Below are 25,712 nucleotides of genomic sequence, written 5' to 3' on the forward strand. Positions count from 1 at the left end.
CATACTATGTTGTAAAATAAAATTTTATTGCATCATTTTAGTGTTGTGTTGTGTAGAACCAACCTCACAATGTTGTACCTGTATTGACAGGCACTCCACACACACACACACAAACACACACACACACACACACATATATATATATATATTGGGATGCAGAGGAAAGGGGCAGTGTGGCTTTAGACAGTTCACTGAAATGTGGAGCTCATCAGTACGTTCACTAAACGCATAGTTGTTAAATAATGTCATTGTTCCCTCTCATGACATGGTGTCAGAGGTGTGTGTTGCACCCACAACCAAGTTCGCCTTGTTTTGAGTGGGATAATGTCCAAGTTAAACGCACCAAAAGCTTTCGACTTCGCACAGCCAGCAACCTGGCCTGCATGGATCCAGCACTTCTCCCGGTTTCGCATCGCAACGAGGCTGAACAAGAAAAAGCAGCTTTATGCATTGAGTAAAGATGCCGAAGCGATATTCGGATCGTTCACGTTCCGAGGTTCTATTGCAAATAATTATGAAACTGTTGTTGGAAAATTTAATGAACATTTCCCCGGAGTAACGTTATACTTGAGCGGGCCGGTTTCCGCAGCGCACACAGAGATCTGTAGAGACTGTTTAGGCTTTTGTGAGATGCCTCTATAAATTGGCTGAATACTGCGAGTTCGGTGCAAGCAAAGAGGAACAAATGAGGGACAGAGTAGTCAAGGGATTGCAGATTATGATGTTTTCCAAAGGTTACAAATGGACCATGAACTGACTCTGGACAAAGCGGTCAAGATCGTGCAGCAGTCTGTGCTCATTAAGACCCAAAATGCGACGGAAGAGCAGCTCCTGAAGTGAGCGCAGCAAAGCACGGACAACAGAAAAGGCAAGAAGTGTATTACGGGACCACCAAATAAGGAAAAGTGTTGTGAGAGGAAACAAGCCATAGACAGCACATGCTGTAATCGCACACACAGACAACAATTCTGCCCTAAAGGCAAAAGACCTTAAAGTAACACCAGATAACTTTTGCTCTCTGGGTCCCCCTACAGTTGGGAAATCATTACCTGATTCATGAAGATAAACGGAGGATAAGATAGCTTCCGTAACATAGTCAGGCAGACAAAAAAACAGCCCAGACTACGGGGTGTCATTGGTTGATGCGTTAAATGTTACCCAGATACAATAGTGCTATTTTCTGATTGGCTAACAACACCAGACGAACAACACCAGAGGAGACGCGCTTGAATTCATGCCTGTTCCACAGTGAGAGCGGCGCGGCCAGAGTTTTGGACGCTGCGACATATTAAATATATTACAAATAGTTTTTCAGCGTGAGAAATACAATGTGTGGCGGGAGAACGTGACAAAAGACCGAAATCAGTGACTGTCACGCTCAATGCGTGACACTTGACAGCCCTGCGATTTTAAGGAAGCGGCGGTGGCGGTGGAAGTGATGTATATGCCGTAAAGCAGTCGAGTTTTGTAGTTCTCTTTGTTCGCCGGTTACTACCCGAAACCCGAAGTTTAAAAGTAAGATTAAAAACGCTACAGACCCCGTCAGGCTATGGCAGACGTGTCATTCAACCTATTGTAAGTCGATGTACCATCACAAGAGACTTGGAAATATATTATGAAGGTTGAAAAGTTACCTGGTGTTACTTTAACTCGCTAGAGTGTGGAACTGAGAAAAAATACTTTAAAGATTTTTAGTTGTCCAGCTAATTATAGGTATAAGACACTGGAAATCTGGCAATTAGATGTTTTAGTAATGAAAATTATGTACATAAAAAAATCTTGAGCTCAAACTTTTGCCAACTATTTTAAAGTTACTGTACTCTGCCTTTTATTGTCTGCAAGAAGCAAAAAGTCACACCAAGGCAAATGACAGTAACTTCCACTAGCTAAATGAAGTAGATTGCAATATATCTAATTTGTTTGTCTAAAGCATCTTTTGTGTAACTTGACCTTGATATCTGCGTTTCAAGGCCATCTAAACTATCATTTCCCTTCGAGAACAATGGGCCATCCTTAAGTGCTATTAGTAAAAATAACCACTCAACTATTTGCTTACCTACACTTTTATTTAGGTATTGTGTGTGTCAGAAGTGCTTAAGTGACAGATCAGGCTACACCATAATTTAAACGCAGCAAACTTTAATGGACAGTAAAACAAAAGCAGAACATCGTAACATCGTAACCGTAACACTGGCCATCTGTCCAGGGTATTTCTCTCTTCTTGCCTGAGACACTGGCTGCAGTTTGGAGAATGGATGTATGGAATTCAGGATTTCTCGAGTCATTTATAGTTTATGAGCTTCTCAGTCCAATTCTCTTATGTGTAGTCAGCCTGTATGCCTTATTCAGAGCAGCGCCAGGACACGTATGAAAGCTAGGCTGTGAGGGATAGACGTATCAGCTGTAAAAAAGCTGTAACGCTCCTATCACTCTTTCCCACAGGTCATGTTTGGTCTGCTTTTTGGTCTGCTTAAATGTCTTGGACAGGTATTTTTGCAGTGTTTCATCAGCAGAACAATCCAAGAAAAACATTAAATTCTAAAACAGTACAACCCACTGAAGAGATGAATGTCTATCCCTCACAGCCTCGCTTTCATTCCCATTATAAATCAAAGAATCAGGTCTACTAAAAGCTTCCAGCAATCAGGCTCCATTATATTAACTCCCTATATGATGCAAAGCTACCACATTTAAGATCATCCAAAGGGAAGGTCTCTGGTTACAAAACAGACAAATCAGTGCAGTACTGAAAAAAGTGGTTCAACTTAAGAAATCTTAATAAAGGGGATGAAGTACTTCCTCAATTTTCCAGTTTGTGCAACTCTGTTACTGTTTACCTGAGAAATTAACACATTCCCTGTAATATTAATAGAATAGATAGATTTCTAAATCCACCCTTTTTCTTTTTCACACTCATTTACAATGGGTGACTGACAGCATTCGAACAGGATGCTTAAACTGGCAGGGAATTTTCTCCTTTTTGCCTTCCCATGAGGCCACAGTGCTCAGGTTACAGTAACATGGACAATAAATATGCCACAGAGAACGTTGGGAAGATGTTCAATGGATTATGCTGGCAAAAGCAACGACGGTTTTTAAGAAAATTTCTTTTCTCAATAGTTCGGAGGTCTAAAATCTCCCACCACGCATTTAATATTTAAAACCACACAGAATCTAAACGTGTTCTTCGAATCCTGAAGATGTTGGACATGCCCTAACATTTGCAGACCTGCCAACCTTGAAAAACTTTTTTGAGTAGCAACTTACTGATTTATTGTCGAAGTTCTGGTTCATAAACATGGCGGCAGCCAGGCGGAAAAATGTGCCATTACCACTGTCTTTGATGTCATTTTGGCTGGTTGGGCAGCAGTATAGTGTATCATTTTGTTCAAATGCTTACCAATCACTTCACCTGGTCATAGGACATAGTCATTTCCCCACTCACCCTCATATTTAGTTATTCAACACATAAATCCACTATGAAGGAAGCAAGAACATTTTTAATGAATGACATGTATTTACATCACTCACTCACATTCACTTTAACTTGGACATTTGACAAAAGGGAAATGAAAATTTAAAAAGGTTTATGACCCTTATCATAGACCTTCAACATCATATAAATAACTCAAAATCACAAAAGAAAATATGTCCTTTTGAAAATTGACAACTGGCAAACTATTGAAAGAAAGATAAAATTACTGAAACTGTGCCATGTCCTTTCTAAATAAACATTTTACTGTTGAGATTTATTACTTGTGGCAGTGGCAGCTGCTCTAGACTGTTTTGCCTCATAGGTAGCGGACTTAGCCTTCCTGAGAAGCCTGTCGCTGAAGCCCTCCATGTGGCAGACAGTCCCCTTAGCAGCCATGCTCACCTTTTTCATAACCAAAGCACTGATCATATCAGTGCTCAGGCTGGCTCTGTATTGGGTCTTGTTCTTGGTAACAAGACTGAAAACCCTCTCACAGTCACCATTGCTATGAAATATTACTAGTATTCCAAGCATGACTGCTGAGAGGTTGGCGAAGACCTCCTGGCCTCCCCTCTTCAAAAGGCTGATGTCTCTCCAGGCCTCATCAATACGTTTCCTGAGGATGCTGGAATCAAAGCTGGTGGTTTGATACATCCTGAACTCATCCTCTACCTGATCCACTGTTACACTGTCCGGCAGGTCAACAGAACAGAATTTCACTGATAGCCTTTTCTCTATGTTGGCCACAACAGCATGCATAAGCAGCTCATTTCCAAATGGAAATTTGGAAAGCATGTAGTCAGCTGCAGATGAAAAGAACTTCCTCACACCCCTATAGAATGGCTTCAGCTCTAAATTACCCTGGCTTTGGATAAAAACTTGGGTCTCATGCCCAATTGAGAGTTCCTCATCTGGCAGCTGCTTTTCACTTGTGATGGTTGGCCTGATACCTCTATCAATTTCATTCAACATAGTGATCACATGCTCAGGCTTACAGAATGAAAGCAATATTTTTTGCAGTTGCAGCTCCAAAGTTGGAAGCAGGATATGAATGCATGGCTCCTCTTTTTGAAGTATTTGGTTGCTGATGTCAAAAACTGGTATGACACACTTCAGAAAGAGTGAATACACTTTTGACATAGGGTTTGTGAGGAACTGAAGTACCTTCTCGGGTTTTGTCAGATCCCTTTTCTCTTCTTTCTCGGTTCTTTCTGCCTTTGTTTTTTCTTTTTCTTTTGCAGCTCTTTTTCCAAATTCGTTTTGCCTGAAGAGGAAATTTGTTAGGTCAAACTCTGCAGCAAGGTGTGCAGGAGCTTTAGGTTTCTGGGTAGGACCAGGTGGAGGTGCAGACAGCTTTGGTAGGATGGAGGAGAGCTTGGGCTGCACTTTAGCTGGCATGCTGCTGGAGGATGTGGCTTTTGGCTTCTGGGTAGGACCAGGTGGAAGCTTTGCCAGATTGGAGGAACCTGAGAACTTTGTCCTCTTTTTCTTCCCTGCATCCACCTCATTACCAAAGAAAACAGTAAGAGCATCCCACTGTTGCAGTAAACGGTTCACACACTGCCCCAGAGACAGCCATCTTGTGGAGGCCAGCTTGAGTATCTTCCTCACCTCTGTGTCACACATGATTTGAATATCACGTAGGTTCGACTTTCTCTTGCTGGTTTTGTCTAGATAGTAATAGATGGTAATGAGGAAGTCTTCGATGTTCACACTAAGCTGCCTGGATGCCCTCTCTGCAGCTAGGTGTATCTGGTGGCAGGGACAACCAACTAGGTAGATATGCGGATGTTGTGCCTTCAAAAAAGCCGCTACACCTTTCCCCAAACCTTGCATAACTGCAGCATTGTCAGCTGCAAGGCTGACACAATTTGACCATGGTATGCCTCTCTTTGTCAGTTCACCATCAAGCAATTCAAATATTGCTCTCCCAGTAGATTCTCTTGATTCACAAATCTTAAGCAACATCACAACTACCCTACCTAAACTGGCGTTAAAAATCTTCACTACAATGGGGTACATTTTTATGTCCTCCATATCTGTGCTCCCATCTGTAGCAAGGCTGTATGAAGAGTGCTTCATAGCTTCTGTAATGCACTCATCATCATGCCAGGCCAGTGTTTTTACTATGGCAGCAGTCTTAGTTCTGCCACAGCCATACTGTTTGGCTATCTCACTATCAGGAAACATCTTCATAAACAGTGGCCCGGCATGGTCTGCAGCAGCTAATGGCAAGTTGTGTTCTACAATGAATGTAGTGTATAGGGTTTCTGCGCGGATTGGTCTCAAATCCTGTGGCTGTACGAAGAATGAGTTAATTCTAGGCACTGAGTCTGTAGCAGCAACATTTTTTAAATGTTTTTTCCCCTCCACATGCCGTCGACAGTCTGCCAAAAACATACGTACACACACTCTAAAGCCTCTCTTCGTAATTTTAGGGTAGACTCTAAAAGTGATTAGGCAAAACTATGATTTCACCGGATTCTAAAAATATCACTTGCTCTGCACTACTACGCTATACTTTTTTCAATACACCTGCTTAAAATTATTTTTTTCATGATCAATATTTAATTGTATGTGTGCTGTAGGGTATGGACCAATCAGACACATACTAATTATTCATTATATACAAAGGTTTATGAAACTCCTCACACAGCCCAAATGAACAAACACAAGGGCAGAAACAGTGTCAGGTTACAGGGCATGATGAGGAGATTTTACGACCTCCGAGGAATGTGGCCACATACTCAAGAGAGAGACTATGAAACAGAAACCCTCTTTAAAACAGACTTTGCTGCGTTAATCATAGACTAACTGATCTATAAATGAACATGCATAAAACTTTGAAAGAAACAGTGTAAATGGTTTACTGTCTCGTGTACTATTTGGTATATATTATGGTATGTATCCTGGTATACAACCAACTAACGATCAATGTAACCTCACCTGTATCATGCCTCCTACCTAATTAATCCTCATTTAATGACTCACACTTCGATGTACATCACCTTCTTCTAGAATGCAGTGTGGATGTGTTATAGCTATTTTAGCATTAATGAAGGTATAATCATATTATGGGACAAAGATCCGTAAATCAACTAAGAGCCACTTTCCCTCTCAGACATGTCCCCTTTCTGATTGGTCGAGTTCAACCCTTAGGGGAGGATCTTCTCCAGGCCTTATTAGAGACAGTCCACATGTGACCTCCCTCTCTTAGTTCTTTCATCCAGCCGCAAATCTGTTCTGGTGTTACTGGGGAACCCCCTCCCCCTCCACGGGGGCCCCAGGGCCCAGCAGGCCTCGATTCCAACCAGATATGGGCTCAGGCAGGAGAGAGATGACTCTCTCACAAAGAACCAAGGACAATCTCAAGAGTTTTGGAACAAAGACTCCAACCAACAAGGACTCCAATCACCCATCCTTCCGACTTCCTCACTTCTCCTGGGAGCTCGGCGTGGCCTCAACAGAGTCCCAGGCCTTGCCCAAACCAGCCATGCGTTCCTGGAGAAAGAGAACGCTCAACCAACTTCCACTTGACACTGCCGGAACCATCAACGACTTCAATTTTCAACAACTTCAAGAATTGTTCCCATTACAAATGCAAGTATTCAATTCAATGAAATGTGAAAATGAAATTCTGATGGTTCTTCTCATAGACCCTCTTCCGGTTTCCAATTTCATCCTATCACTAACCTATTTATGTATTCATGTGTGTATGTTGTTTAGTTTATTTATATTCATATAAATATCTATATTTAGTTAATAAAACTTGTACATAATATGTATTTGGTTCTGTTTTGTTTGCAATACAAGTCACTTTACGATCACGGTTTTTGCTACTGGCTCAAAGTACTGTACAGGCGAAGAAATAATTATTCTTCGGTGGCCATGGAAGATACCCTTTTCTTAGAATAAATTAATAATCAAAAGAGTTCGTTGGAAGAACTGATTAATTGATTGTAATATTAATTCAGCCACATCAAGTTAATCCAATTAACTGACCCAAATATTTATAATTAATAATAACAAGATATTATTGATTATTAATATTTCCAAAAAGCTGAGTTCCTTACAGTGCTTATATAAACTGATATCCATAAATGAATTGTATTCAATTGTTTAATTAAACGGGAACCAACCATATATATGATAACTACATTATTACCTGTAGCTCCTTGGTGGCCAATGTCAAAATCATAATTACACAAAGTGCAAAAGGCATGATTGGCCAGTTTAGAGTGGCGGAGGCATGGCTACTGCTCTTGATATTTTGTCAGGAACTTCTGAGGGGCACAGACCCGCTTCTTTTTAGGTTTGCTGCCTTCTCTCTCCCTGTCAGTGTCCTCGTCTGAAGCCATTTTGATTAACTGAAAAGTGCGCGCGCATGCACACACACACACACACACACACATACACACACACACACACACACACACACACACACACACACACACACACACACACACACACACACACACACACACACACACACACACACACACACACACACACACACACACACACACACACAGAACACAATCCTCTTATCATCATGTAGGCCACCTGTCTGCCATAATCTGTTCCTATATACAAGTAATACTATAAGATTTTTAGTGATGGTTAGCCCAGGTCACTTATGATCTCTATAATAACCTTACCCTCCTACAGTAGCCTACAGTCTTATGATACTTCTATAGTCTGTCCCAAAATACTTCAATATTATGTCCCAAAATAATAGGCCTATAGCCTATTTCTATAAGATTACTACATATAATTATATATTGGCATATATTTTTTGAGAATGCAAGAGACACACACAAACACATGTCTTTGCATGTATACGCATTCCGCATGCATGCCTATCTTCATAATTCTAGAAAGTTTTTAAAAAGTGTTATTTTTTTTAGAAAAAAGCTTCTAAAGTTTGAGTTTTTCTGACCCAAATCAGAAAATTTCACTTGCACTGCAATTTACAGTTAAAGTCCAAAGTTTCAATACTGCTCAAAACCATTTTTTATTCATGATTAATATTGCATTGTATAATGTGTGCTTGTCAACTAGTCTAAAATTAAGAAGCCCCTAAAAAAACAGAACATGTACATTTAAGCTAAATTGTAATTTATTATTCCAATATCCAAATATGATACTAAATCTCAAAGAAAAAAGGGCTTTTATTTGTGTGACGTGCTGTCTTTGCATTTGAACATTGCACATTTTAAACAGGACACGCAATACTGAATAAACGTTAGCCAATACAAACATATTTATAGAAAATAGTTGACAATCAATAGACAGGAGTCCAATAATAGCAAAACGAATCACTTATTCTAAAAAGAATATCAAGTATAAGTTAGACGAATCCGACATATAGGAAGGGCTGTTAACAGTAAACGTCCGTCATTTAAGGAATTTTAAAAACACGAGTGGATAATATAAATTTAAACTTAGCCCGTCAATTTTCATTTTCGTTATCTTCTCTCTGCGCGCGCGTCAGTGTTTGTGAGAGAGAGCTCGCGCGCACTGATACAAGGGTAGGGGAGAGCGGGGCACAACCTAACACATTTTGGTTTTGGCTCAATTATTAAAAAAATAATTAAGTTAGATTCATCTTTCTTTTTACACAAGCAACATACACATCTCTGCTACAAATGAACACTTAAAGTTTTTTTTCTAGGACCTACCATTTTCGTACAGTTGCACTGAAAGTGACCAACACAGTCTCACTCCCTACTCGTCAAATGTCTGACGCATGGCCAAGGGACCCTGGCGTCACTTTTTTGACGCACTGGGTATACCTTCGGCTTCATTTTTCAACGTGCGGGGCAGTCCCATAGACTTCTATAGAACTCAACCGCGTTGAAATTTGACGTCTTGGGTCGATCACCACACCGCAACCCGTTGTCTGCCTTGTGGGTCGAGACAACAATAAATAAAAATAAAAAGGAATAGGCTACCAAAATGATCTATGCCAGGGATTAAAATGGCGGCACCCAGATAATTTTTATCTGGCCCTCCAACTGGTGTTTGATGTTTAAAAACCCTCGCAATCTGATATCAAAGTGCCCTCAAAAATATAGCGCGTTCATCAGCGGTGAGTTTAACAACGCACATGGTGTGCAAACACATTCAGCGGTGAGTTTAACAACACTCAACTGCAGGTAAAACGGCATTCAGAGGTGAGTTTGACCAAAGCAACGCTCAACTACAGGTAAAACGTAATTAAAAGGTGAGTTTAACAACGCTCCAATGCGCGTGCAAGTATGCCGTTTAAGCGTTTTCTTCTCATTGGTAAACACTGCTTTATCTAAAGCATGCTGGATAACGTATTTTTATCGGAGGTTTGTTGATTTTAATATGCTACGATTGTGTTCAATTAACCATTTTTTTTTTAATTATTATTTTTATTAAATCCTCTCAATTAATAACGCTGACGTCACCGTATGGGCGATCCCAAGGTCCATTGCGATTTTCCACTCGGTAAGTAGAAGGGTTAATTAATAGAGATGGATATTATTCTTACATTTACACATCAAAAACTGTTGGATCAGGACAGAAATTGTGTTTAGAAACTTTAGATTTGTAAGTTGGCCTTTTTTATGACAAGAAATGATAGAAGACATTATAAAAAATATAGCTTTCTGCACCAAATGTGCAGGCTAGCAAAGTTAGCTAATTGAATTCAAATTCATTTTTGTCGCATATTATCATGTAAGGTACAATCATAGGGGAATGTAAGATTTTCAGATTTTTATTACATAGCCCGGGCCTCAACTATCCAACATTATAAATGTTCAGAATGAAGAACGGTGTTGCCAGATTGGTTTGTTTGACTGCCTAATTGTTAAAAATCCATTGTATTAACAATACAAATTAATTACTACATTGTATCTCATCAACATTTTTCAATATGAAATAAAACAATTTATATATACATAAATAATGTAATAAGTAATCCTGTCATAAATTATTGACTGATTCATATATATATATATATATATAGTAGCTTCCAAAATAGGTGCACTCTAAAGTGCACTGTAGAAAATTCATGCCATAGAGACTGATATAAGTGCATGGTTATTGTTGCAGTGACACTAAATTAGCTAACAGTTAACCTTAAAGTTAGCTGCTCAATCGTTCTCATTGTTTTGGTAGAAAGCAATTATGCCAATAAGTTGTGTTGTGTTTGTTTACACTGTCTAAAGTGCACTCTAGAAAATGTGTGTGTGTGTGTGTGTGTGGTGTAGATTTCAAAATGTCTCGAAAGAAGTTCAGGCCTTGCCCCTCCTGCCAAGCACCTAACCAGGTGAGGGAAAGTCGAATAGAGCATTATGTCCAATATTCAAATATGTGGTTTTAAATGTTATACATTTCTCTTTATTAGGTCATTTGGACACTATAAAGTATACTCCTACTAAACGACCCTGTATGATAAGTGTTCTGTGTTACAAAACAGTGATAATTTAAGGCGTCTGGTTGATATCAATTTTGATTGCTTGTTTTGCACCAAATGCCATAGGCAACATTGATTTAGCCTGGGTGTCTCCTACATCTGCCACTTTCACTGTATGATAATAATAATAATAATAATAATAATCCTGTGTCAATCTAGAGATGCATATTCTGAATTGCATTGTGCTTCGTGTGTTCCTCTCTTTCCTGTATACAGCCAAATTAAACTGTATATTAATTCTACTTCTTCTCTGTGACTGTGGATCTGATGTCTCACTTTGGTATACTTTTACCAACACAGGTGAGCCGCAAAACCTGCAGCTCTTGTTTCGCAGCCATCTCCCAAAAGAAGAAAGTAGTGGCCAAAAAAGTGACCCTGGACAGGAAGTGGGGGGAAAGTGTCCTAAAAAACAGAAATGCGGGAAGAGTGGTGGACTCTGCCCATATTGCAGTAAGTAGAAATGCTCATATTTCATTAAGCAATATGATTTGTTTCACTTTCATTAATATTTTGTGATAGGGCAAGGGAATTTCCTTTTTTTTTCAATAGGGTGGAAAGTAATGCAGTGGGAATAACTAATGTTTGCTGTCTGCATTTATTTATTACAGGTGAAAAAACTAAGTGCATTGGGCTATGTCCCAATTCTCTTTTTCGCAAAGAAAGATAAGGCCTCTGGAAAGTGGGTGTCTGATGTGGTGACCCATCTGCTACCCACTGAGGACAACCTAAAAATTGTGGCCACCATGAGAAAGGCCTACAATTTTGTATTGATCAAAGAAGGTAGGATTTGTGTAATTTAAGTCATGCCTGTTTTTTTTATGATGGTGAAATATTGAAAATTAACATTCACATGCAATATTGTAGGGAACTCCATGACGACATTGCCCGAGCCACACCCTCAGGCCCAGCCCGATCCACACCCTCAGGCCCAGCCCGAGCCACACCCTCAGGCCCAGCCCGAGCCACACCCTCAGGCCCTGCCCGAGCCACACCCTCAGGCCCAGCCCGAGCCACACCCTCAGGCCCAGCCCGAGCCACACCCTCAGGCCCAGCCAGAGCCACACCCTCAGGCCCTGCCCGAGCCACACCCTCAGGCCCTGCCCGAGCCACACCCTCAGGCCCAGCCCGATCCACACCCTCAGGCCCAGCCCGAGCCACACCCTCAGGTCCATCCCGAGCCACACCCTCAGGCCCTGCCCGAGCCACACCCTCAGGCCCAGCCCGATCCACACCCTCAGGCCCAGCCCGAGCCACACCCTCAGGTCCATCCCGAGCCACACCCTCAGGCCCTGCCCGAGCCACACCCTCAGGCCCAGCCCGAGCCACACCCTCAGGCCCTGCCCGAGCCACACCCTCAGGCCCAGCCCGAGCCACACCCTCAGGCCCAGCCCGAGCCACACCCTCAGGCCCAGCCCGAGCCACACCCTCAGGCCCTCCCCGAGCCACACCCTCAGGCCCTCCCCGAGCCACACCCTCAGGCCCTCCCCGAGCCACACCCTCAGGCCCTCCCCGAGCCACACCCTCAGGCCCTGCCCGAGCCACACCCTCAGGCCCAGGCCCAGGAAAAGGAGACATTTTATATTTTAGATTTACACCCTGTCTCTCTCCCTGTGAAGGAACAACCCCCCCCAAAAAAACGAAAGTGTAAGTTAACTGTGGTCTTAGCACACCATGTATGAGTTTCTCCTTTTTGTAATCATTATTCATGAAATACAGAAATCTTTAGGTAAATTTAAGTGCAATCAATTACCGTAGTTAATAGTGAGTAATTTTCAGTGGCCAGTCTGATACACAAAGGAGTTTGTCCTCGCATGCATACCTTTCAGTACTGAACACGCACACTTTAGGAGTAAAGCAATGAGCTTGAGGAGAGATGAATACACACACACACACTCACACACACATCAGTGGGCAGCCCAGGTAGCTTATCCCCCCCATCACTGTTCACAATCTGCTTCAATAACCTTTGGGCTAGGCAGTAGGATAATTAGGCTAAATTTCGGCTATGAAATCAATGAATCTGATGGCTAAAGAGCAGTTCATTCCAGGAACTATAACTATAACGATAAAAGCGTCCAGACAGACTGACCAGCTATAAGCAAAGTCTCACCTTGTGTTAATAAATGTGATGGCTAAGATGTGATAGGTTCTTATTGGTTGTTAGCTTTTCTTTTTATTGTTCTCAAAATCGCTTTAAAAGCGATCCCCAACGATATTCGTTATATTCGATATCGATATTCGATGTCGTTATAGTTTATCATATTAACGAGAACAATATTTTTTTTTATATAGTTATCGTTTTTGGTGTGAATGGCCCTTTATATATGTATTCTTTAGTTATTTAGCTGTATTTTCTGACGTTTTCAAAGTTCAAGGACAATGCTTAAAGTTGTTCCCCAGGTTTTATGAAACTTTAAGAATTTAAGTTTAATTTCTAGTTTTTTTACAATTATGGTTAATTAATATTATTATTATTATTTTTGTCATTTTAAGGTTGCCGGAAATGTAGTAGGCAAAAAGTTTTCAAATATGACTCCATAACAGGACGAAGGATAAATGAGGTAAGAAATATATTTTTCATTAGGCTGTCTGATCATCTCTCCATTGTCTGTGGCTCATCTGGCATTTCACATATCACAAAATACTGACCATTTAAGCATTGGTAATTTGAGTCCATTTAAGTTCAACTGAAGGCCAAGTGGCCTTGGCCTAAAAATTATGAAATTCAAAACCTGATTATATGTTTGTGTCTTTCTGTAGGGGCAAGAGGAAGTAAGGGTGAAATGGTTACCTTGCTCTGCGTGGTAAGTACTGCTTTATATTGGTTTATATTGCCTTCATACATGTACTCTGTTTCCACTTTTTACCATCTCATAGGTAGTGGATAAAGGTTGAAATTTATATTGTAGCACACACAACTTTAAATGTACAGGTGGGTCTCAAAGTTTTGCAACCAAAAAGCAGCATTGAAAGAATTGTCATGTCCACTAGGTTTTAGGTCCAGCGTCAATGCAGCCTTCTATCTGGAGATTTTAGAGCATGGTTCCATCTGCTGACGAGCTTTATGTACATGCTCATATCCTTTTCCAGCAGGACTCTGCCCCTGCCACAGGGCCAAAACTGCTAGTAACTGGGTAGTCTCGCGTAGCCAGACCTTCAGACTGACGGCTGAAGGTCTGGAATTCATAGCAGCTTTCTTTGGTCAAGGCCCGCCCATAAGGCCGTTTGACCGACATGTCAAACAACCAATTACAGTTCGTTTCGTTCAGCGTCACGTTTCGACGCGTGGAAATGTCCCCACAACAACAGACCGGCGTGCAACAAGTCAGTCAGCATAGAAAATCAAAGAAGGAGAAGAAAACAAGCAGTAAGTCATTGATCTGTTCGTGCACGTATAACAACAATGGCGTCTGCATTACCACATCTGATACACCGAGTAAATCAGTAGGAAATGCAATCACACTTCTGCGCTTTGTTTCCCGGCGGACCGAAAATAAACGCGACACTCGCGCCCCCCCGGAAATCCGATAAAATTCAACCAATCAGATGACGACTTCGACATTCCTGAAGTGTTTCCAGTTAAGTGTACCATATGCATCAGACGTTTAGCCAACGTTCCGTGGGCGTGACGTCTGAGGCTGAGACTAGTAACTGGGTTGCTTAGCATGGTATTGCTGTGCTTAACTCGTCTCACCTGAACCCCATAGAGAGGACAATGATAGAAACCAAACCCAACATTACAGACAACTTCAAGGTCACTATCAAAGCAACATGGGCTTTTATAACACCTCAGCAATGCCATACACTGATGGCCTCCACACCACACTGATGCAGTAATTTGTGCAAAAGCAGCCACACCAAGTATAGAGTGTATGCATTAACAATTTTTGATAAGTCAGATTTGTTCATTTATTTTCAAAAGGTCGACATTTCTGTATTCCTCTTTATTATAATATAGTGAGTTGATTGATTTTTTTGGTTTTCATGAGCTGTAATCAAGATTAAATCAACAAAAATTGCTTGAAATATTGCACAATATTGTAATTGTAGACCTATCTGTATATTAATTACACTATTGGTTACACTGTTGGTATAGGGTGGATTAAATGCAGTGTCAAATATTGTCTACAGGATTTAGCCACTTGCTCTTTTCAGTACTATGCATAATTCCCCCTGTGTAATGTCTATGTAGGAAGTAGACATTCACCAATATATTGGCAGAACATCAGTATCAGCCAAGATCATCCTTGTTGACTGATATCAGCTATTGACTTTCTATGACTTTATCTATGAGAGTGGCTGATGTTTATCTGTTAATTTCATCAAGCACTATATATGTATAGGTTTTATAAAAACAATGAAATACAAGACCGTACAATATATTTTGAAAATATTTATGCTGTGAAACTATTGTTAAAATGGCTCCTGTTTTTCACTGTTCTAATGTTATTTTTTTTTACTGATACTTACAGTGGAAAAATCTGGGAGGAGACATGGGAGCTGACCTGCCAGTTCTCACCAGGTGCCAACCATGTGTAATGTCACACATTACGGGATGTGACTACTTTAGATGAGGAGGAGCCGCGTTACACACTTTCAATGGTTTCCACCCTAACATGCTGTCATGCTGTTTTTTTATTTATTTTAATTATTATTGATTTTTGTTAAAAGCTGTGTTCAAATAAATCTAAGTATACCATTATTTCTGTTTGTCTTTCCATTCACCTTGTGGGTTAGCCAATCATATGAAATCTTCAATGCATCAAATGATATATTGTAATGTGATGCACAAAGTATGTAGGAAGGTGGGACATGTTTTCATTCATATTAATTGACACCATTAAGGAACCGTTGATTCCACCAGCTAAACCATACATTTTCTGTATAAAGGGTAGCTGAGGTAGGCAGGGGTGGATAAATTAACAGGCTTACCAGGACCAGAGGTCAAGAGGGTCCAGAAGCCTCTAAAAATTTGAAAGCATGCTTGGTGTTATCAGATTTCAAAAATGTAAGCATTAAATAGGTGAAATAGCTTATTTCCTTATTTGACAGTGCTTACAGTGGGTAAACTTTGGTGACCATATCCCTACTCGTCAAATGGCCAAGGACCCCTGGCGTCAAGTTTCAACGAAAGAGGTGTACCCTTGACGTTGTTTTTCGACGCGGGGGTCCGTCAGATAGACATTCATGTTAATCCCTCATCGTCGGATTTAGACGAAAGGAAATCAACTGTCCATCAACGGTGATGCCCTCGTCACTGACTGTGACGCTGATGCCGTCACTTTATGCGACTGTTGGTCTCGTAATTTAATGGTCACGTAATTTAATCTATTGTTCGTTTGACACGGATTTATTTATTTAGCCTATTTATTTCGTCATTTTCGTGATATCAGCACGTTTTTTAAACTAACGTATTTCAATGGGAAGCATCTTTCTTGATCACAGCACGATTCTTTCTGCCTGTCAGGCTACAGAGAGCTGTTTAATCAACATTTATTCACGAGGTCTTATCATGGTTTGTGTATTTATTTTAATGTTATTATTTCGGTCTTATTGCCAGGGAAGCTGGATTGCTTTGTTTTTTATTGATATTTAAAAAATTATATTTTATCACTAGGAAATTGCGCTGAAGAAGTCTCATTCCGGACACATCGCGATATTTGGCAGTAGTTCACGTGTGCAAGTTGTTGGTAAGTAGTCGTAAATACGCTGTCCTTATAATGTTTGATATAGGCTAATGTATTTTCTGTTTGTCGATATTAATCAGATTAGCTCACGTTCAGTCACTGCATTATATCTGTCATCTCCACGGAGGTTTTGCGTTTCATTGCTTTCTAATTCAAAACAGGGAGATTAAACAGCTGTCACGTGACGTTATAGTCCTAGAACTTTAATAAGTTAATCATATTCATATCAGGTTTAAAGTAATACAATAAGTTCCAAAGTTGTATTTGTAGTAAGCACAGTAAAAACAACACTCACCATGCTTTTACCACAGTAACATTAGTTTTACTGTGATAAGTGTAGGAAAAAGACCGTTATCACAAAACTTACCATGCTTTTACCACACTATTGGTAGTTTTAATGTGATACTTATTGTAAATGCACAGTAACCACAACACGTACTATGCTTTTACTACAGAAACCCTAGTTTTACTGTGATAGGTGTGGTAAAAGGACAGTAACCACACAACTTACCATGCTTTAAACCTCAGTAACCTTAGTTTTACTGTGATGGGTGTAGTAAAGGACAGTAATCACAAAACTTACCATGCTTTTACCTCAGTATTGGTAGTTTTAAAGTGATATTTGTTGTAAATGCATATTAACCACAACACTTAGCATGCTTTTAATGCTTAATAATGTAACATCCTATATTTGTAAGTTAAATCTGTACTTTTTCCTTTAAATAATCCTATATATTATTCATAATGATTATCTTTTTCAGCTGAAAAGACCAAAAGGGCCTTTCGGACTCAGTCAGCTCATTATTGTTTGAGGACAAGTAAACCGAGGAGACGGACAGCTGCAAAGGCAAATATTCACAATGGTATGTATGTGTTGGTTTTAACCCTAAATCAAACATTTTATAAAAGTATTTGTTGTTTCTTAAACCTTTTCTTACAAAACCCATAGCCCAATCAGTACGAACATAGTTCATAATTCACATGATTTAACAAGTTGTCAAATTCGTACGATACTCGTACATATTTATATAGTACATAATTCTGCGATTATCTGCGATTAGCATGCGACTGATAATCCTTACTTGTGTTTTAAGAATTTTTGCTTAGTTTCCTTGCCTCCAGTCCTTATGGAATATTTTCATTTGAAAAATAATTGGTTTCATGTTATATTGATCAAAGGGTTAAGCAAAATGACTGTCTCTGCAGCTGCTTCTCAATCCAGAAGAAGGGATCCTGTGCATGAGGAAGGCCTTCAGATAGAAGATTAAGAGTTGGCAAGTCTTGGTGAGAATACTGAGTGTTACAGTAGTATCATTACACTACATTTTCCAATTTCCACCATTTATTTAATCATAATCAAGCATTATGTTTTGTCAGTTCCACTACAGACTCACAGTATAACTGATATATACTTGTGTGTGATCATAATCATCAGTATAGCCCTTTTAAGGACAAGTGAATGTATATTTTTGTTTTTTAGAAACAAGACTCGAGTTAAGGGACACCATAACTGCAGGTCAGGTTCTGGATGGAACAGACAGAATGGTTTCTGCTTGGGAACAAAGGCAGCTTCTCACAGATGTGAGAATGAAAACTGCTAGGACTATGCTTTTTGATGCAAAGCTCTCAGCCGAGAGAGTATTCATCCAAAATTGTCACAGATGCTGTGCTGTAGAAGCTGTGATTAGGTGCCTGGACTGTGTACCACTGGACATGGAGTTTCTCTGTGCTACCTGTGACATAGAGGCCCACAAGAGAAATGTCTTCCATGACAGAGAGGCTGTGTTTCATGGATTTCTTGAGCCCGTTCCCCCTACAACTGCTGTGGTGGTGGATGAAAATGGCCAGCCTCAGTTTTGTAAACAAAGTATGTTAAAATTAGCATTATATCAAATTGTCTCATACTTATAGTGTAATTCCCCAAATGTTGTTGTAGCTAGCGCACATGTTTATATTTAACAGAGTTTCTAAATGGCTTAGACATTTTTTAAACTCAAAAGTGCAAGTGTGAAATTTAATAGCATATCTTTGACCAGCTAAGTCAATTGCGTCTTGATATTTTTCAAAATGTGCTTAAGCATTTACATGTTGTTTCAACATAGTGACAATTACAGTTTGAATAGTGGTGTGGCCAGTTTGGATTAATTGTAGGGTTTTAAAGCACTATTTTGAAAATGAGGTTAGCGTTTTGGGAAATGCATCTAAGGGACTGAGGAGATGCTGTAAATACACCCTTCATAACTTCTTTCTGTTTTGCAGTATGTCAACTGCCTGTTCCTGCACCAAGGTCAATTTGTGAATGCACTCATGACCCCACAATCACTCCAGGGAAGCATATTTCTGTGGTCACCATCAATGGTGTGTTGTTCTGAAAGCCCTCCTTTTTTGTGAAAGTATTATTGTACTATAACTTTACCGCTGTATGCAATGCAAAGCTTTTTATCACCATGTCATTTTTAGGTAATGCCCAAATGCCATGTCAAATAGCTAATATATAATATATTTGTATCTCTGTATAGAAGGCAATCTGTTGCAATTTGATTACTGAAATTATTTTAGTCTTTACTACATTATATTCACTTGTTCACAGGACGATATGATGTCTACTTGCCTCGGAAATCCTGTCCATCATGCTCTGCAGAATGGACTCCCGAGGTGAAGGACCTGCCCGTTTATCGGTACTGGCCAGCGAGCACCAGCTGCCAGACCCTATACAAGTTTGATGTCTTCACCTCGTTTGAACATATGAAGGTGACGGCACCAGCCATGTCCAGACAGGCCTTCCTGAAAATGTTGGAGCACAGATCTGTTCAAGCTGGAAGGGTAAATCTGCCTGAATATCACTGAAACATATAACAAACAAAATTATATTACTGTATACCTAATATTTAATTATGGGTATTGCTTCAAAAGATCCTAACCAAACATTTCTTAATATGCAGACAGGTAGTATCTGTGCTGATACATTTCAGCGAAGCCTTTTTGAGTTTACCTTCTGTCAATACAAAGAAGAGGATATGTGCCAGGTCCATCACTTTGAGTGTCCAGCATGTTCTCCAGACATGTTGGCTGTCTGCTCTGATGGAAACCGAAAACATTACCGCTTCAGCAAGTCAAAAGGGTAGGTATAGGTATTTTTTAGAAGTTTATTTTAGTCTTGTCTTACACAAATAGTAGCCATTCGGGTTGTCTTTGAGTGATCATAACTTACATTTTAACAAATAGTAAATGTAGTACTTGTGATTTTTATTACTGACGCATGTTATCTTATGGACAGGACTGAGGAGCCACCCATATATGAGGGCTTGTTTCTTGCCAAGGACGAGGAAGCTGCTACCTTTGTTGACCTTGTCAGAGGCAACATAAGAAGTGTATGAACATTTGATTGTTTTTTTTTTATAATAGTTGTTTATACAGCTGTTTTGTGTTTTTATGTACCTTAAAATGTGTTATAAACTGACTTTATAGGCAAATGACAGTGCTGTCTGCAGTACTGCTAAGTTCACCGCTGGCAGAGAGATGTCAAAAAAGTCTGGTTCTCAGATAGACGAGGAGGGCATTCAGTTTGCAGGTGTGTGTGTGTGTGTGTGTGTGTGTGTGTGTGTGTGTGTGTGTGTGTGTGTGTGTGTGTGTGTGTGTGTGTGTGTGTGTGTGGTGTGTGTGTGTGTGTGTGTGTGTATGATTCTTGAGTCTGATATTTGAGTTTTAATGGCAATCCAAGTCTGAGTAAAAATTGAAAGCAATTCACACGTTTCCTTGCAGAGTGGTATTTATCTAATCTTTATAGTAGCCAAGTATTATATTTATCATATATTTTGTTATATGCACTCAGTTGACAGAGATGTGTGCTTAAGCCAGGCCTTACTGGGTCAATTGATTCTTAACCACTAGATTTTCTTCTGATTTATCAGACATGGGTTTCTCTTACGAGGACTGAGCCATTACCGCGGAGAAATATTTGCTTATCCAATGTTTCTTCAAAGAGAGATGTCATAGAAGGCAAATGTTACCTTCTTCTGTATGGATGTTACATGCAGGTAATTCTCATTGTCATATTGCAAATCCAACTCAATGATTAAAATGTCTTGTTTCTCCGCTTTACAGTTATGTTAGTCATTTTAGATTTCAATTAAAAATGGATCTTTGTTACACTCACATGATGCTGCTCCTGCTTTTTAGGTACTGGCCCTACCTTAACAAAGTAGCAGAGGGTTTACCAGAGCTTCTGCCATTGACAGAAATGAGGCCATTCCTGAGCGTCTTGCATGCCAAAGCCCATACAGCAAAATGCGAGGTACATGCAATAACTTTAAGTCTGGTATGGCTGTAGTTATTGAGAAATAATGGGTCGGATAATAGAACGTGCTGTGTGTTATCTTTCACCAACTGCTTTTCAGCTGCTTGTTCAAATTTGTAGGACAGGGATTTTGTTTTTCCCCGCCAAATAAAAGCTTGGGTCATGAGATGTTTTAGAGATAATTGTATGAATTAATGTAGATATAACATTCAAGTAATCTTCAGTGCAAAGGATTATTTTTACATTTGTGCATGTTATGCCTGATTGGATGATGTTATATCAAAACTCCTGAAGTACTGCTACATAACACTTCTCGCTCTGTTGCAGGTGAGATGGGTTGGCAGAAGCCAGGATGGAGCAGGAAACACAGTGGGAGAGGAAGTGGAGCAGGTGTGGTATTATTGTCAGTATTTTAACTATGGCTACAAAGAGTCTTAATAGAAACCATTACACCAAAAGGTACTTATTTGTCATCTAAGTAACACACCTGGTGTGAGGGATAAATCACATCCTTTATGTATGAGTTAAAATAAAGAATAGGCAGTTCAGTTGTTTTCAACAATTCAAAATGCATACATTTGTAAGGGGTCCCAAATTCCTAGGATAATACAGTACACATGCTTTCTGTTAAACCACAACTTCAAGATCTATGGTGTGTACGTAATATTTTTATGTAATGGAGACCAAAATTTGATTGTATTATTTTCTTTATAGGTGAACAGCTTTCTGTCCAGGGCAGCACTTGTCACAAAATAGATGACAAAGGCTGGTTGGTGTTACACTTACACTACACGCTGTGGTAGCCTAAATAAATAATAATAAATACTTAATAGTGTTTTTATAGGTAATTAAAAAACAAAGTTTATCTGTTCTGTTCTTACGAAAGTTATCATTGTATTACTTCAAGGTAATTACCAGTTCAACTAACTTTTAGTGATATGGTTTTGGCATGTCTGTTGGGTTACTCTTATTGCCTTTTGGATGTGAAATCTTACTTTTTGGCTTGTGGGTGCATTATTGTTTTCATTAGGAAGAGTGAACATGCTAACGCGACAGGCCATGGGTTGGAACAGAAGAAAGAGGGACAACCTATATAATATAAAACATTCCTTGTCCACTATTCCATTCCTTTCCCCAACCAAAGGCAACACCTTCAGGTTGAAGAGATCTATCTTCGACCAGGTAATGCTACTGAAACGCTTGGAGGAGGAGCAGAGCATCCTGGTAAAGGAGATTTCTCAGCACATCAAGTACCTTCTGAAGCAAGTCCAAGAAGTGGAGTCACTCAGAGGACAGACTTTGGAGCGGATCAAAACCTGCAGTATGTACAAGATCTTTAGATTTTAGTATTATGTATTTGTTTATAATATAAAGATAGATAGATATATCTCCAGGGAACTCTACTTTATACATTGAGTTGTGATCAGGCACTTCTCTTTCTATTTTTTTCCACAATTCCTCTACAGGTTTCGTTGACCTGACAGAGGTCAACGAAACAACTGGCTTCAACTGGCTTCTCAACACATAGGCTCAACAGTGTCCTCAATCGGAGCGGTCACTCACTTAGAAGTCAACACAAACAGGCTGTTAATGCATACAGCAGTATAGCCACTATGGAATTTGATTTTCTTTCCATACATGAGGACATTGAGGAGTGGGATGACAATGGCTTCGCCAGCCCTGAGTCTGAGGAAGAAGACACCTAAAGACCACTGCCAAACAACACACAGGAACTGGAGATTTGTACAAAAAATCTTGCCTTGCCTTTGTTTTAAATAGCTGTACCAAAGTATCTACAGGAAAGTTTTTGTAGATTTTGTGTGTATTTTTATTTTAAAAAATAGAAAAACATTGATTTATTTATCTCTTCTGACATTTGAGCTTGCTGGTTTCAGACCAAAACTGCTTATTGCTGCTTCTCATCATCTATGCATGGAAACATCTAATGAAGATTCAATGGCAGTCTGTAATTTTAACAAGTATAATTCTAATGTACTTTGGTATTTCCATAATGTATGTGGATTTATACTGTATTTGTATGCAATATGCATATACTACCCATATTATTTTTTTGTTATTTGTAGTTATAGCATACTGAATACTGTCAAATAGCATTGAAACCATAGATGTTTTTCTTTTATGTTTTCCATATGACATCATCTAAATGTACATACAGACAGACAAATCCAAACATTTTTCACTTACATCCTGTAAAACTATAAAGAAATGTCTTTGTTATGATGCATACATTTGCACCACTGTAATAAACCCATTTGATTGAATTGTCTGTTGTGTGAACTTAATATGCCAGTTAAATCCTTCAGTGGTGGACAGTAAATAAGTACATTTACTCAAGTACTGTAATTAAGTACAAATTACTGGTGTTTGTTCTTGTGTATTTTCTTTTCAGAAAACTGTTGAACATGATGGTTGTCTTGTGTAGACGCATTTTTGATGTGTAAATCTCACAAACAGATTACATTTCCTATAGAAATGTAATTTTTGGTTTTCATGAATGTGAAAAGAAAAGTGATTTATTTTATAAACCTTATTTTTCTGTTAGCTAAATTTCATATTCACAAATGTAAATTTTCTAAATGCAATCCTCTTTTTGTAAGATTTAAACTTGAAATGAAAATGTATTTTGAATCTATTGAGTTCTCAAAAAAATGTAAAAGCTATAAGAACAGTGGCTGTGTTTAAGGATTTGGCACTTAATCTGGATTAAAAAGACTGAAGGAGCTTAATCTGGATTGAAGGACTCAATTGTATTATGTTATGACAATAACTGTTGATGTTTTTTTTTCCTTTTACGAGCATTTAATAAAAATAATTTAAAAAAAACAGATTGCATTTCCTGTGACTACTTCAAAATAAAAGGTCACTTGTGTTTTGCCAGTTAAATGCTTTTAATGTGAAGCTTTACAACGGTGGGGTTTTGCACACAAACAATATGAAGAGTATAAATTAAGGTACTCAACAGTTTATACAAGTACAGCTACATTAGTTGATCGACAGAACTTTAATAGCCAGCTATTTAGTCATGTCATGTAAAAACATTTCATGGTTCCATCTTAACAAATGTGAAGATTTTCCTCTTTTCTTTTTGATTATTTTAATATATATTTGTAAACATTTTTAGGTTTAGACTGACGAAACAAGCAGTGTAAGGGTGTTACTTTTGGGCTATGGGCTCTCGATTCATAAAAATAAAAAAATCAGCAAATTCATCCATAATGAAATAATCATCTCATGCAGTCAGAGACAAAATTGTTCAACCACAACCAACTACTTTTACATTAGCACATGAGTACAATAATATCATGATAATAATATTACAACGTTTTTCTTTCAGCTTTGAATACTTTTACTTTCAATACTTTACATTTTCCTGATTATGCTTTCATAATTTTACTTAAGTAACATTATGAATGTGTTATTTTGACTTTTACTTTTACTTGTAACAGAGTATTTGTCCAGCAAATTATTAAAACTTTTACTTAAGTAAATGATCTGAAAAAGTCATCCACCACTGACATCATTTGTAAGTACTTTTGGACACCTAATTGCATCTTTAGACCAATGCTAATGTTCATAAGTTTATGATTCTGGCCAAAACACTAAAATAGTCTGTTTGTTGCTTTGCTGTAGTACATACGTGCAGTATTGTTATAATACTAAATTTTAAAAAATATATATATAAAAATATATCGGGGCCTCAAAGTCCTCACCTAAACTATGCCTGAGCCAAGGCTGTGTCCATGAAAAGTTAAAATTGAAACTTTGTCGTAGGACTAAAACAAATATATTGTTGGAAAGGGCTTGACCTGGAGAGTAACATATGTCAGTCTGAAGGTTGTAAATGGCTCCTGCTTTGAAATATTGACCTCTGAACCTTGATTTTGGTGCATGTTGGAAAGCTTGTCATTCAGGAACAGAAGGGGCTACATACATGAAACCAACTGTTATAAATAGCTCTTGACTTCAGCTATATGACTATACCCATATGGATAGAGTCACCAAGAGGGGGTGCTGTCAAAAATGGTCAAACTTGATTTTCACCTGTTTAACAGTAAGGTATTTGAAATTTTATTACACAAATGTGATTCACATCAGCTTTAACCCATCAGTGTACTCTTACATCATTATTTACTCATTTCAATTTCAGTATATTGAGTCATATATTTTTAAACTACAATTCCCTCTAGCCGCGCCATGCCACTTGATACTAATTAGTATCGTATTTGTAGTTTTTCCTGTTTGCAAAGTTAGGCTGTGAATAGGGTTGTAAAAAGATGTATGCACTGAATATATTAAATATCTAGTACAGCCAAACTAGTACTTGTACACTGTATTTAGGTGTTGTATGATTAGAAAAAGTAAAGAATTTATTAAAGTGATTTATTAAGGCGATTTTAGCAAGTAGGCCTATATACACGCGTTTCATGATTATGTTCACTCTCGGCGGTAGTTACTTAAAGTAGTTCCTTAATTACACCTCGGAAGTGTAATTAAGGAGCTTTAGGCATTTGTATATTGTTTAATTAAAATTTCAAAACGTTTGTTCGGCCGCCATGACTTAAATAAAAGTGCTCCTGTTTGCTTAGTAATGTTGTACGTGTATTGTGTACAATACTGTGCTATGTAAATAACGTGGTCAATGTCAGTGTATGGTCAATGATATATGGACAGACCTGAAAAACACCCATCATAAATTAAAAAATGTACAGTGCGTACTCACGATGTTTGTAATAGGCTAAACTTACTAATATAAGGCTACAAATCACTCCTAAATGTGTAAAT

At 38.8% G+C, this 25,712-nt stretch overlaps 1 protein-coding gene across 1 annotated transcript; it reads left to right on the forward strand.

The window, feature by feature from the left end:
- The first annotated feature begins 18,325 nt into the window (after positions 1-18,325).
- On the forward strand, positions 18,326-21,196 carry LOC143745015 (uncharacterized). Its single transcript, XM_077236841.1, has 6 exons — positions 18,326-18,479; positions 19,203-19,435; positions 19,555-19,733; positions 19,890-19,983; positions 20,524-20,649; positions 20,792-21,196. The coding sequence occupies exons 1-6, from the start codon at positions 18,326-18,328 to the stop codon at positions 20,807-20,809; spliced, it is 804 nt and encodes a 267-aa protein (XP_077092956.1). The 3' UTR covers positions 20,810-21,196.
- The last annotated feature ends 4,516 nt before the right edge of the window (positions 21,197-25,712 follow it).

This window comes from Siphateles boraxobius, unplaced genomic scaffold (assembly GCF_051911475.1).
Source record: "Siphateles boraxobius isolate OS27281-9 unplaced genomic scaffold, OSU_SipBor_1 1, whole genome shotgun sequence".
In the NCBI taxonomy this organism is placed as follows: domain Eukaryota; kingdom Metazoa; phylum Chordata; class Actinopteri; order Cypriniformes; family Leuciscidae; genus Siphateles; species Siphateles boraxobius.

What these genes read in the sequence shown, in the direction of transcription:
- LOC143745015 (XM_077236841.1), top strand. Translation starts at nt 18,326, where the DNA reads ATGGAGTTTCTCTGTGCTACCTGTGACATAGAGGCCCACAAGAGAAAT. An exon ending in CGCTTCAGCAAGTCAAAAGG is followed by an intron (nt 19,734 to 19,889) that starts GTAGGTATAGGT and finishes TCTTATGGACAG; the next exon opens with GACTGAGGAGCCACCCATAT. An exon ending in TCAGAGGCAACATAAGAAGT is followed by an intron (nt 19,984 to 20,523) that starts GTATGAACATTT and finishes CTGATTTATCAG; the next exon opens with ACATGGGTTTCTCTTACGAG.